This window comes from Monopterus albus, unplaced genomic scaffold (genome assembly GCF_001952655.1).
Source record: "Monopterus albus unplaced genomic scaffold, M_albus_1.0 scaffold220.1, whole genome shotgun sequence".
In the NCBI taxonomy this organism is placed as follows: Eukaryota; Metazoa; Chordata; class Actinopteri; order Synbranchiformes; family Synbranchidae; genus Monopterus; species Monopterus albus.
In genome coordinates, this window is record NW_018128100.1 from 184131 (window position 1) to 198599 (window position 14469).

General features: G+C 45.2%; 1 protein-coding gene across 1 annotated transcript in view; it reads right to left on the bottom strand.

Annotated features, from left to right (window-relative positions):
* Positions 1 to 10222: 10222 nt before the first annotated feature.
* The window catches only part of myo6a (myosin VIa), a 101735-nt gene continuing 97488 nt past the window's right edge, over positions 10223 to 14469 (bottom strand). Inside the window, exons 34-35 of the mRNA XM_020619470.1 lie at positions 12716 to 12934; positions 10223 to 11975 (exon numbers count right to left, since the gene is read on the bottom strand). Of these exons, the coding sequence (XP_020475126.1) occupies positions 11776 to 11975; positions 12716 to 12934 (419 nt within the window). The 3' untranslated portion in view covers positions 10223 to 11775. The remainder of the gene's footprint in view (positions 11976 to 12715; positions 12935 to 14469) is intronic.

Sequence of the window (14469 nt, forward strand, 5' to 3'; positions counted from 1 at the left end):
TGCCTGTGTCTCCAGCTGCTGCCCTACCTGCAGGCCAACCTGACGGGCTTCAGGAAACTGGAGATTCTCAACTTCAGGAAGGGCAGTGTGGTCGTCAACAGCAAGATGAAGTTTGCCAGGTCGGTGCCGTACAACATCACCGAGGCCGTACACTGCGCCCTGGAGGAGTTCTGTTCCAGTGCTGCCAGGAACCTGCACATCCACATCGACAGCCGCTCTCTGGACATTGAGCCAGGTACATCCGGTCTGAACAGCCTGAAACACAGCAGCTAGAAACATAAGATCCTTAACTAGTACGTCCCTTCAGGCATTTGCCTTTTTCACCAATCACTACAATATTTGCAGGAGCTTGAAATTATTTCAAATTCCCATAAATCTTCTTGAAAAAGGTTCAACTGAAAGAGTTCAAGATAATTTTACCAGTTAATGCACATTTCAATATAAAGGTGCCCCGGCTTCATGAGCCAGAGTGAAACAAGGATTCATCCCTTACTTAAACATCCGTTTGACTAATCCCTCGTGTCCTCCAGCGCTTCTCTTCTGTCTGACTCAACAGACTCAACCGACCATTAAACTCCCCAAAGTCAACCATAATACTTTAAGGTGTTGGTTTCAGAACTGATTCAGAAATAACCCCAGGTCAGAGAAGATCAATTTGTGCTCTGGGTTCACAGGCTGGTCCAGTGTAGGACGGTGGTTAGGAGGTTAAAAGATATGGGCTCACATGGTTTAAAGTGTTCAGTGTGTGTGTGTGTGTGTGTGTGTGTGTGTGTGAGACACACTGTGTGTGACACTGTGTGTGACTTTAGTCTTGACCCACAGGTATCAACACCTGGGTGTGTGTTGACTCCGTTTACTGCAGCTTTATTAATGTCAGTGTGATGGATTTTTCATTTCAAGACACACACACACACACACAGTGGATTTTTCATTTCACGACACACACACACACACACACACACACACACAGACACACACACAACAGCTAGAAAAGACATTTCCTGTGGCTGCATTGACCAAAATCATTCGTGTCTGACTAGGCACTCACCTTATTTAGGACGGCATCAAGTTGAATTCTCACTGAACTGGACAAGCTACACCACCGATCAGAGGGTTGCTGTCTCCTCCAGTCTTATTTGACTTATTTTGATCTGTAAGCAGTTCAGCTCCAGTGAACAACCTTAAATGACACAATGCTAAGAAGTAAACTGCCAGAGGCCAAACTAATAGGACAAAATAAATAGTAAATAGTACAGAAGCCTCCAGCAGTACTGCTCCAGATCTCCCTATATGATAGTAAATAACCACAGAAACCTGCTTATTGTTATACATTTTTCTGTTTGTCTTCAGTGCAGCAGTTGTGTAACTTCCCAACACTGACCAAGGCGTTGATGTTTACAGATCTCCTGATGTCTTCCTGTGTGAATCAGCTGTGCAGCGTCTCATGACAGATGAGGCGACTTGATAAATGAAAACAAACACAGAAGAGGCGACTTGATAAATGAAAACAAACACTTAAAATTAACCGACACATTCCCACATGACACTCAGGATCCAAACGCTTCACCCTGACTCAGACAAGGTGATGTTAACTGTCTGCCTGTGTCTCCAGCTGCTGCCCTACCTGCAGGCCAACCTGACGGGCTTCAGGAAACTGGAGATTCTCAACTTCAGGAAGGGCAGTGTGGTCGTCAACAGCAAGATGAAGTTTGCCAGGTCGGTGCCGTACAACATCACCGAGGCCGTGCACTGCGCCCTGGAGGAGTTCTGCTCCAGTGCTGCCAGGAACCTGCACATCCACATCGACAGCCGCTCTCTGGACATTGAGCCAGGTACATCCGGTCTGAACAGCCTGAAACACAGCAGCTAGAAACATAAGATCCTTAACTAGTACGTCCCTTCAGGCATTTGCCTTTTTCACCAATCACTACAATATTTGCAGGAGCTTGAAATTATTTCAAATTCCCATAAATCTTCTTGAAAAAGGTTCAACTGAAAGAGTTCAAGATAATTTTACCAGTTAATGCACATTTCAATATAAAGGTGCCCCGGCTTCATGAGGCAGAGTGAAACAAGGATTCATCCCTTACTTAAACATCCGTCTGACTACTCCCTCGTCTCCTCCAGCGCTGCTCTTCTGTCTGACTCAACAGACTCAATCGACCATTAAACTCCCCAAAGTCAACCATAATACTTTAAGGGGTTGGGTTCAGAACTGATTCAGAAATAACCACAGGTCAGAGAAGATCAATTTGTGCTGTGGGTTCACAGGCTGGTCCAGTGTAGGACGGTGGTTAGGAGGTTAAAAGATATGGCCTCACATGTTTTAAAGTGTCTTAATGTCAGGGTGGATCATTGTGTGGTGTCAGCTCACTTTGTTTTGGAAGTCCACATTTAGTCCATGGGATTTGGTTGATTTCTCGTTGGACTGGACCTTAGAGTTAACATTCGAGCTGCGTGCCTAATTCAGCTGCATTCTTATGGCTTCACACTATAGGGAGATCCTTCAAAGGCCTTTAGGTTCCTCATTCCTCACACAGCTGCAGTACAGTGATGTCTGATATCTTTTTTATGAGTGTGATAAAACACAAAGCAGCATCATATCACAATGCATCACACAGTTGTGCCAGCGGTGCTTCTTTGTATGCATCTCACACTCAGTAAGCTTTGTGTCGTAATATTTTCCCCAGATGAGCTGGAGGCCGAGAGCAGAGATCAGAAACAGTCAAATAGACTCAGTAATTAGGTCTATATGTCAAATCCTCCAATGCCCTGTGGGACTGTACAGAACATTACAGGGCTGGGATGATGGTGATGAAGACAGGGACGAGTGCTGCTGCTCCATCTTCGGCTGATTGTGTTCTGCCAAAGTCCTGATTGGAGATAAAGTGTTTGCTGGAACAATCACATTGTAAAATTGGCTGGTTGTGATAGTGCACAGGCGCTCGGCGCTGTCAGCGGCCCTCACATCCGGTTTGGATCGATGTAATGTAAATATACTGCATCACAACTCAAAGTCCTGGATTAAGAATTCAACTTAAACCTTCTGTAAAAGACGCAGCTGGTGATTTTCTATGTGGTTGTTACTGTGCACAACCACCGTCCTGAGACCAGCAGCACCAGTGAACATGGGGTCTTCACTGTAATGTATCAAGGCTGGATTATGGACGCGGTGGGTGGGGCCAGTGCTCCAGGCCTCCAGCTGCCAGGGGCCGCAGGGGCTTCTTCCATTCAAAGGCCCTCAGAAAGCCTTGGGCCACATGTGAGGGCCCCTGACAGCATGAGGTTTTCAGAGTCAAAAATCAAATCTAAATTTTAGGCCAGAAAAATCGCGGTGGGAGGGGGGTCCCCAAAGGTGAAGTGCTCCAGGGTCTCCCAGGGCCATAATCCAGTCCTGGTCACTGTGAGAGACAGCTCTCATTAATGTCGGCTCCATTCCCCTCCTCATCTCCCTGCAGCTGATCAGGCTGATCCCTGCAAGTTCCTGGCCTGTGACCGGTTTTCTCGCTGCGTGGCAAACAGCTGGACGACAGAGGCTCAGTGTGTGTGTGAGCCGGGCTTTGTGTCGGAGGACGGCCTGCCATGCCAGAGTGTGTGTGTCCTCCAGCCTGACTACTGCCAAGGAGGGGAGTGTCATGTGGTTCCTGGACACGGGGCGGTGTGCAGGTGAGGGGCTGTGATGGTGGTGTGTGGTGGGCATGAATCTAAACCTGCAGTATAAAGTGTCTGCATCGTGACAAAGACAAAATAATTGGTACATTAAGATCAACAAGGTCACTATCACCAGGTTTCCATTCAAATGTAACACAATGAAAATGAGAAAGCCTGAAAACGAACAGTTGGTGGAGCTCAGTTTTCACTCAGGTGCCAGAACGTGATGAAAACACAGTGTTTGGTTTTACTACGTGTATTAATTTGGCTCCACACAGATGTGAGGTTTGTATCTGTTGTTAGTTTTCATGGATTCAGTGGAGCAGAAGCTTCACTAGATGTTTATGTGCATACTGGTGCACACGTGATTTAGTCGACAGTTGGCTCAAAAGCCTCAATACTGAGTTTGAATCACCGGGTGTCAGCTCGCACACAGAGCCTTTTGTCAGCCGGAGGTTTTATTAGATTAGGAAACTTTAACTGAATTAAAAAGTTACTGCCTGGACTTTTTAATAACGGCCAGGGAGCCACAGTACTTCTAAATCTGTTTTTAGGTCAGTTGACACTGGGATCTGATGGTCTGAAACCGGGTGGGATTAAGCTGCTGTTATTGTGTTTTCACCAAATCTAGTGAAAAGACCAAAACCAACAATGTGTTTGTCTCTCGGATTCTCTGCTCTCTGTGCTTCACGCCCACGGGGTCCTTCTAAATATGGAAATCTTACAAAATACCTCCGATTTATAGTTTCACTTTTTAAAAGGATCAGTCATTTCTTACAACAGGAGGAAACTGTTGGGGACTCGTTTCAGCAGATGAACCCACATGGGTTCTGGTGGCTAAAGTCCAGTGCGTGTGTTCATGGTGAAGAAGGAACCAGTGCGGTCGTTGGATGGGTTTAATGGTTTCTGGCTCAGAGGGAGGACAGCGGACACACACAAGACTGTCAGTGGGAGACATCCACTGTTGGTTTGAGTCTTTGTAGACATGAAGAAAAACTGATTATCACCACATTTGTCCTTTAACAGACTGAAGACTTGTTGAAGAAATATGTTCAAAGTATTTTTTCTGCTTCTGTTGCTTTGTTCATTAAGAAAAGCAGCTTTAATTATACATAGAGCACATTTCAAACACAAAGCAGTTCGGTGTTTTACCACAATAACATCAATTAACACTAGATAAAGATAAATCTGATCTGTACTTTACTAAAAAGCCACCAGATCTGTGTATTTGTCAGGACCTCTGGCAGTTTCTCATTGCATTGGGGGGGTCAACACAGTCCTTTTGACTCGTCCTTTCAGGGACACTGTGTACTATTTGACAGACAGATCCAACTGTTAAATAAAATGATGACGACATTTAACAGCTAACAGAGCCGAGTGTCGCCCCAGAGAGGACTCGGGTCTGTCGGAATGTTTTAACCTCAGGCACGTTTGCTCTTGTGTCACCTGTAAATTAAAAATGCATTTTAGGGTCAGCAGAGAAACAAATCAACTGAGACAAAGCAGCACGAGGTTTGGTGCTGTAGTGACGTTACACCTGTACGTACTGACTTTGCTCTTCTCCGTGTCCTTTGAGTTTAGTCTCTGGTCTCATCTCTCCCTCACATCTTCAGCCCCCAACGCTCTAAATCGATGCTAAGCTGATTTAATGGAGAGAAAGTGGTTCTTTCATTAACTACTGGCTCACAGTTGCAGCTGTTCTGCTGCCAGAAAAATCTCATTTCAACCCTGTTAGGCCCGTGCACCTCAGCGCCTGACAGAGCACCACAGAGAGTTCTCTGTTGAAAGATGAATTTCCCATCAGATGAATCTTTGCAAAGATATTTTTAGGTTATTATCATGTTGGAGACATTTTCTGATGAGACTACGGAGGAGAACTACAAAACTATGATGAGCACCTGTGTGAACTGATGCGCTCCAGTACAACAGCCCACAATGAGCTGTCGCATGATGAGCACCTGTGTGAACAGTACAACAGCCCACAATGAGCTGTCGACCTGCTGGAGACCAGTAAAACAGCAGTGTTGGTTTCTGTGGTTTTTATCTTATACCAGGACACTGGGTTTTACAGCTGTGGAAAGTCAGCAATTGTACTGCTATAGGCCTAAGCTGCTGTGGCTGCAGTTTGTTTTCACTCCTGCTTCAATTTTCTCGTTATAGAAACAAAGACAGCTCCTCACTCCCAGGCCTGTCCAGTTAAGAAAACGTATTGGCTTTAATGGCACCTGAGAAAACCACCAAAGGTAAGAGGGGCCCATTGTCTAAAGCAAAACAGCTCTGGTTAAATCCCTGGTGTGCACTCAGGTCTTACTGCGAGCAGGTAAACGGAGGAAGGAGCATAAACCTTAGACGGATCAACACCAGTCCCACCTCGGGGTGATCAGCCTGCTCCTCTGAGACGCTGATGAGCTGCGTGGGAGGTTCACCAGCTTTCTGCCCTGGATAAAAGGTGTTTTGGAGTCATAGTCTCCGCCTGTGTCACCAAGGCCACACTGTGCACATTAAGAAAGAGAAGCCGAACTCACGAAAGAGCAGAAAAGTTTACAGTGAGGAAGACAAAAAACAGATCTGGGACAGCCTGAAGGGAGAAAGCAGCAGATTTACCACATTCACAAGACAAAGCACATTGATAACATTTTATGGATCTGTGAATTCCTAACGACTTCCTAGAAAGTGCCACATAATTTGGCACTAATTAAAGAAACTGCTACATTTCTATTAATTGCCACTGGAAAAAGATAGTGTAACCTCGACTGTAAATGTTGTGTGACGTCTGATAAACACATAATGAGCATAGTCGGGTTAAAAGGATCTGTTATTTCAGGGACGTTGCTCTGGATTATCTTTCAGTATTATATTTCAGAAACTGCAGTAGTTTCTCTTGACCTTAGAGGGGGAGCAGGGTGCCTCCACCCGTAAACCCATTCATCCATCACTAACAGCAGATTCAGCAGGGTAGTCCAGACAGCCCTCTGCTCCTGGGGGACCTGAGGCGGTCCCAGGCATATCCCGGGTCTACTCCTGCCAGTAGGACCTTCTCAGAAAACCTCCAGCGAGAGCCACCCAGGAACCCTCTGGGGTTCGACAGTCAGGTGGAGCCTCCTTTCCAGCACCTTGGCATAAGCTTTCCTGCAGGCTGAGCAGTGTGATAGCCTGATAGCTGACACACTCCCTCCGGTCCCCCTTTTTAAAATATGGGTCAGAGTGCAGGTACCCTCCCTGTCCGCTATGAGACTTTGAAGAAACAAGTCAGTCAACAGAGCCCAACAATGTCCAGAGCCTTCAGCATCTCATCCACTACCGTCTCAGAGACCTCTGCTAAAGATATGAGTGAGACTCACCGAGTCTTCAGACTACTTCATCCACAGAGGACACATTAATTGGCCTCAGGGTCCCACCACCTAGCCCTCCTCCGCTGCTGAACACAGGTCTGGGCTGTTCCTGACTGGACCCCACAGGCCAAAGCGCGACCACCAGATGCTCAACAGGCCTGGCTCCAGGAGGGGGTCCCGGTTACCCTAATCTCAACAAGGTGACACACCCAGTTACCCTAATCTCAACAAGGTGACACAGCTCAGAAAACTCTAAATCATTAGGGATCTTGGAATCGCTCTTTGTCTGGACCCTCCCCAGGACCACTTTGCCTTGGGAGACCCTACCAGTGGCTGTTGCCCCCGACAACATGGCTCCCAGAATCACCGGGATCCCAATTTGTCTGAAATTTCAATACAAGAACGGACACAGTGTGTCTAAATGGAAAAGCGTGACATTTTTATGCAACTCATCAGAGGATGATAGTTCAGTGAAACAGCACAAAATAGAAAAATGTGGGTCTTTTATTTTCAGTTTTGTCTTATTTATTTTTAGAAAGTACTTACCAATGAATACCTGAGACACCCCCGGACCAAGCGACAAAAAGTACTCGACCCAAGTTGTAATAAACTGGTATTATATTTTAATATTGCACCACTGCTTAAACAGTTTTTCTGAACAGAAAAACCTCTGGAGCTTATTTAAAGTTTCAACAATATCAAACTAGCACTCCAGCATAAGTGCTGGTTTGTTCTTAAATTTGGGGAAAACGATCAAAATGGCTGCGATATTCTCAGTTGTAGTCTTTAGTGTGGGCCAAGCTCCCAAAACAGTTGAAATGTATTATGGGAAATGGAGGATCCAGGTCTCCAAGTCTGGTACAATGACTGATGTGTAAAATTGGTGGACTTCCCCTTTAATACTGTATCTCTCTCTCTCTCTCTCTCCCTGCAGACTTGATGAAACATGACTCAGCAGCAGGAACTCGGTTCAAAATCAAGGATGATGCCAAGCTGAAGATGTTTGAGGACAAACTCCTCACAGCTTCAGGGGAAAAAGACATTTAGGCCACTTTGAAAAATGTTGGAGAGTCATCGATGATGAAGAGGAGCTCAACTCTCCAGCGTCAACCGGCCTTTTATTGATCGCCCCTGGTCTCCCTCTGTTTGTTTCTGTAGGGAATAGGTTTGTCACTGTGGAAATCCTCAGGATCAATCATCTGAAAACCTTCTCCACTATGGAGGCTCATCTTCGTTTGGTTTTTGTTCTGCCCACTGTACCTGTTGTTTCTCAGATTTCCCAATAAGCTTTGAGAGCTTAACAAGATAAAGATTGTTTGCCCTGTTGTACATGTGCTAATTAGCACTATCAGCATGGACAGACTAATTAGCGCTTAGCAGCTACAACTGAGTCCCATGGGAATGTCATGACTTTTGCTGATATTTAATCACCACCACAGTGAGGGGTTAGAAAACATCCCATTTTCTGGGAGATTAACATATCATCATAGGAAAGACAGAGATTTCTTAAGCATGAAAGTTGATCTCAACCTTGGAAATCATCCAGTTCCCATCATGCCCAGCTCACAATCAGTGGATGGACTTGGCTCACATGTTGCAGATAAAGGCCACTTTAAACACAAACCTCAGGAAAACGTTGGTCAGTTAAACCTGATTTTTCATATTTAAATGACATCCATTGCTGTTTGACAGGTGAAAAAGTGATTTTCTTTTTTGTGAGGTGGTTGTTCTCCGACGTCATGTTTCTCTTGTACAGTTCATGTAAATAACCTGTCACTGTTCTGTTTTTCCTGCTACTTTGGGGAAAAAATCCGACTAATTTGGATTTTTCTTATTCAGGGTGTTGGATGGTCACCATGTGGAGCATCAGTTAGTTGAAATACAACCTGTGTTCGATAAGAAACAACACTGTTCTTCATTTTTTTCCCAAAGACACTTTTACTTGCTGGCAGCATCACGACACCAAAGAAGAGCAGAGAAGTGAGTGAAACATGGAATTCATTTATTTGTCTGTTAGAGAGATCAGCGTTAGAAAACTGACAGTGGACAAAGGCAGTGCTTCCCGAGGAATGATTGTAATGTGTGGAGAAAAACCAGATGCGTGACGTTTCCTTTATCATTAGAGGAAACATCGTGTCGTCACTCAGGTTTGAACACAATCTTAAACATGGTCAAAGCTCAGAACGTGGCCCATTTACACTCGGCATTAGCATGCAGGCATTTTTGGACCAGAGACTCAGGTCTGATATTTGACATGTGCGCACTTCCTGTAGGTCTTTTGCTCTATTTGGCACAAACATGATTTCTGCTCTATGACAAGGAAGTCGACTTTTTTTTATTAGATAAATTTGAAATGCAGCTCAAACCTTTGAACATGTCACCATGTCTGAACCTGAGCTGAGCCAGTTTTGAGTATTTTTATTTCCTCCAGCCTTTGTGCTGCAGAGGAAAACCACTTGTTTGTGTTCAGTCTGCTCAGGTGGGCGGCTGCGGCTCTGACACCTGTGCTCGGCGAGGCCACCAGCAGTGTGTTCATGGTGGGATCCTCTTTGTTTACAGAGACACTGAATTCTCTCTGTTATTGTAATTCATCTTTATCTAACGGCTTTTGTCTCCTGCTTCATCCTTGATCATGTTATGTCACAAAAAAAAAAACCAGATGCGTGACGTTTCCTTTATCATTAGAGGAAACATCGTGTCGTCACTCAGGTTTGAACACAATCTTAAACATGGTCAAAGCTCAGAACGTGGCCCATTTACACTCGGCATTAGCATGCAGGCATTTTTGGACCAGAGACTCAGGTCTGATATTTGACATGTGCGCACTTCCTTCTTTCTGGTTCTGTAGGTCTTTAAAGTGGTCTAATGCAAACATCAGACAGAAGGGAGTCGTTTGAGTTGCTGCACCATTTCTTCACTCATGGCTAAATAATTTGGGACTTCAGGTGATTTCAAACTGCTGCTCGCTCGGTGATGTTCGTTACTTTACAAAGAGTATTATTTATCTGACTACATACCAAACGAGCTCTGCCACAGCTAGTCAGATCAGAAAACCTCAGCAAAGGCCTCCCAAATGGACCTGAGGTCATTAACTCTTTGTGAGCCCTGTTCAAGACTTCACACACCCCCATTTGGCACAGTTTTGTGTTGTGTTGTGTTGCATGTCTAGACACTGGGCAAAGTAGACTGAACAGTCAGACCTGCTCAAGCACTGAAATGTAGTCACTGCACGACTATCAGACCTTCAGTGCACTGGTCCGCTGGCTTAAGGCTGCTTTCCTGCATGTTAATGCCTTTTGTAAAGGGGACGAGCTTCGCTTTCATCTGAGTCACCTGTCTGTTGAGCAGAGCATCAATCTCAACAATCTCAGCAGCCTCAGGTGTGACGTCACAGCAGATTGTCTTATATTGTTTATGTACACCACAAAGGAGGCCTGCTTTTTCCCCCCTTAGCTTAGTGTGTGACTTATTGCTTGTCACACGCCTGAGCCACTGAAGTAGAAACTGTTCTTTCAAAAATAAACTTTTACATCTTAGTAGCAATATCACTGTGGCTCTACACACTACACCTGCTGTGGAGAAAATATGTCAGCGTTGAATGAAAGTTCCAGTTCAAGGCCGAGTACCAGTGCAGAGTTAATGAGGTGCTTTACAGCTTCTCTCACAGCAGAGAAATGTCCAGTCTGACATGAGACTAAAAAAACCTTTAAACATTTTCTGGAATGTTGAACAAATAGTCAGATGGAGATTTTTTTTTAAAGATTACAAGATGAAAACTCAAGTGAAATTACCTTGGGAATCACTGCAGTGTTTTGTGTAAAAAGATCTAATTCTGAGACTAAAGATGCACGAATGACCTAAGGGCTTTTCTGCGGCGCTGATCTGCTCTCACACAGCAGCAACACGCGGACTTGTGTCTCAATAGTTGCATAATTACTTCACATTTTCCGCTTTGCTTAATAAACTCAGAGAGAAACTAATGGCTGAATTTCTGCTCTGGCCAAAAGCCCCCAAGCGGGGCTTCATGCTAGAGCGGCGTTTGGTCTCAAAGTCAAAGGTTTTTGGAGCTTTCTCATTAGCTTTACACATTAAATTGCACAAAATGAAAAGAGGAATCACTACAAGACAAATCAATGAGATCAGTTGCGTTCAGCTGGAAAGACAAAAGATAAAATAAAACAGTATTATCAAATATCGGAAGTCATTACGAGTGCAGTCGGGAGGAATCATCAGACACTCATGCAGCACTGCCTCACAGTGAGAGCTCACAACTCCTTGTGCAAGTTTTCTTTGCCCTGTAAGAACCACATGAAGACGACGTAAACAGCAGGTTTAGGTCAGAGAGGGGTCACCAACGAGCTGTTAGGAAGGAAGCCACACACCGGCGAAACGTCAGTGTGATAATCAGGAATGCATAATTACAGAGGAATCAAAGGTTTTCACGTGTGAGGAAGCAGAACTGAAAACAAAGTCCTACTTCTGGCAATTCAACCCTGTTAAAGTAGAATTAAGGCCCCGTCGTTAGACTGCAGAAACAGAATTAGCTGGAAAACAACCGGATGTGATCATTTAGTATGATTTCTCTGCATAAGTTTCAATGCAACCCCCCCGCCCCCCAGAACTGAGAGCCAACAACAACAAAAACTTAAACAAATAGCAAAAGGACAGCTGAAAAAACTGGCTGCTGACATGAGCGGCCCACAGTCAGAACCTAGTGCTGTGCACTTGGATGCCATCTGTTAGGTAGCTGCTGCACTCGTCCCTTTGTCTGCAGTGAGAAGCCCCGGCCCCGTCACTTGAACATGCTCTGCAGCACGGCCGTGGCGTAGGTGGGTCGCGCCTGCCGGTTCTCGATGGCGCTGCGGAGGTACTGGATCCCGCCACAGCGCTCCCAGATCTCCTCAAACTGCCGAGGGAGGATCTCGGCTCCCCTCTTCCTCGACAGGCCCGTCTCCTCCAGACTCAGCTCGCACATCTCCATGTCGTCCTTCCCTGTAAGATGAAGCAGAATGAGGTGGTTTCATGAAGGGCTCACAAACATCCCTCAGCCCAAGTCAAATAAAGTCTGAGGAGGTTTGAACTCTGCAGTGCACCAGACAGCCACAGTCCAAGTCAAATAAAGCCTGAGGAGGTTTGAACTCTGCAGTGCACACTTGCACATGAGACAGATGGGGAAACAACAGCGCTTTTGTCTTAGTGCTGTGTTGTATGTCTGTAATTTTACAGTCTCAACACTTAGACAGGTTCATTTATTTGGACTGACAGTTGGATAAACAAGAGTTTTCTCTGTGCATATAAAATTCTACCAATACAATACCAGCAACTGCTCAAATGAAAAACTAATTAATGATAAAAACAAAAAAAAAATGCTACAAATTAAAAAATATAAATATCATGTGCAGGGCTACCACTTCACACTGGTGCCACCAAGTGTCTCAGATGGTGGCACCACCTCTGTTTTAACACTAAATAATCAGCTTTTTTTTTTTTTTACTAATTACTTTAAGTACTCTTACCACGACTTAAAGGACCTGATGGTGGGTTTCAGCTACTACTAACTTCAAACTGGGACTTCAGCAGACGTGAGCGTTGCATATGTACGATTTATAAGTGTTTGATTCACTCAGTACCACTGACATCGACCTCCCAGCAGCGTCTCTCATCACAACAGCTGTCTGTCAGCAGGAGGACAGCAACTGCCCAATCAGAGCACCGGCCTATGCTGCACTGACCTGCCACCAGTAGAAGGGGGTGTTTATCAGGATGCAGCTCCATCTGCCTGGCGATCCAGGGCCCATCGAAGTGAGCGTACCACCAGCCCTTCTTCTTGTTCTGGGGGTCTTTGTATTGGTCGCCCGGCCGGATGAAGGGGATGCGGAAGTAGCGCTGCTGCCGGTTCATGGCCACTTCGTACTGCCGGGCAGGTATGGGAGGGGCAGGGTTCTGCTGGGCTGTTGATTGGATGACAAAGAGTTAGGCGTCTTTCACAGATGACAGGAACCAAGCAGCAGTCAGTGACAATGTTTACATGCAGCCTGGGACTCAGTTACTGGGGAAGATGCAACAGCCTTATCCTGTTCATCAGCCTGGGTAAGAGCAAGTGGACCACACATACACGGTCATGAAAGAGCTGCAAATTATCATGTTTACCACCAAGTCTGACCTCCTTCATAAGGGAAATAAAGTAAGCTAAATGAGTTTCAGCCTGTGACATCGTGTGCTGTGTTTAGTGACACAAGAAATTTGGAAAGGCTTCATTAAACAACACAACACCTTGGGACAAGATGTTGTAAAGGGCGGGTTCAGTCAGGTCATAGCAGGAAACAACACGACACCTTGGGACAAGATGTTGTGTTGTGTAACAAGGGCGGGTTCAGTCAGGTCATAGCAGGTCACTGGGCCTCAGTCTGCTGCAGCTTAACAACAGGGTGTGAATGCAGCGTTAACCCCTGTGGCGTCTATCCTGGATTTGCAGAGTTAGAGATACTGGTCTCTGATATCACCTGTCGCTCCAAAATAAGGGAGATGAAGCTAAAAGCATTTGAACAATTTAACAATAAGATAATGTGGCTTTTCCAGAACAATTTCTAGTTATTTGTGAAAAAACCGCTGCACCTACATGCACTGGAAGATCAGACTTTGGACTGAACTACATGTTGAATTGGTAGTACAGCTGGTTGTCGACCTTAAAGTACATCTGATGTACATTTACATGATCTCTACAGTTGGTAAAACACAGGTGGATGCACTGGAATAAGGCTTGTGTAAAATGGAAACAAAAACATGGAGGAGAGATTTCCAAACCAAGCTGACAAAGGACTGCATGTAAACATTTAGCCCCCCCCCCGCGGATCAGGTCTGAACAATGAATGCATCCCCTGGCGTCCATGTTCATGTCAGTGGGTCCTGCTGTTCGAGCTGGAGCAGGGTCAGCAGGGATCACGGCAGCGCCGACAGCAGAGGGAGGAAATCAGCAGACATGAAGGATGACAGGTGCTTGAGAAGGGGTCTGCATAATCACGACAAACATAAAACATACAGAATTTGTATCTTTCTACAAAGTGGAGCGTAAAATAAAGATCCACAGAGACTGAGGAAGCTTCTCTACATGATGAAGAGCCAGCACGCTGCAAAAGTGTTCATTTAAACAAGTCATTTCATCTTGTTGTCAATTTTAAAATTAAGAAACGTGAAAAAAAAAAATTCCCTGGTTTCAGACGAGACAAGCCTCAGTGTAAGAAACTGAAATGAGTGGCTCTTATTTCCTTGCTTTATTCAATGTTTCCAAACTTGAGCAATGGAAACAAGAAATGTTGTTGTTCTTTCACACGTTAAAAATAAACAGCATCTTAAAACTGAGTCCAAGACTGAAGCAGCTTGTTAAATGAGGGCTTTTTGCAGCGTCTTCAAAACATGAAACAACCATCTGCTCTAGAGCAAAACCTCGCTCCACCATCAGCAGCTACATGGCCCTCTCGCCACCTCC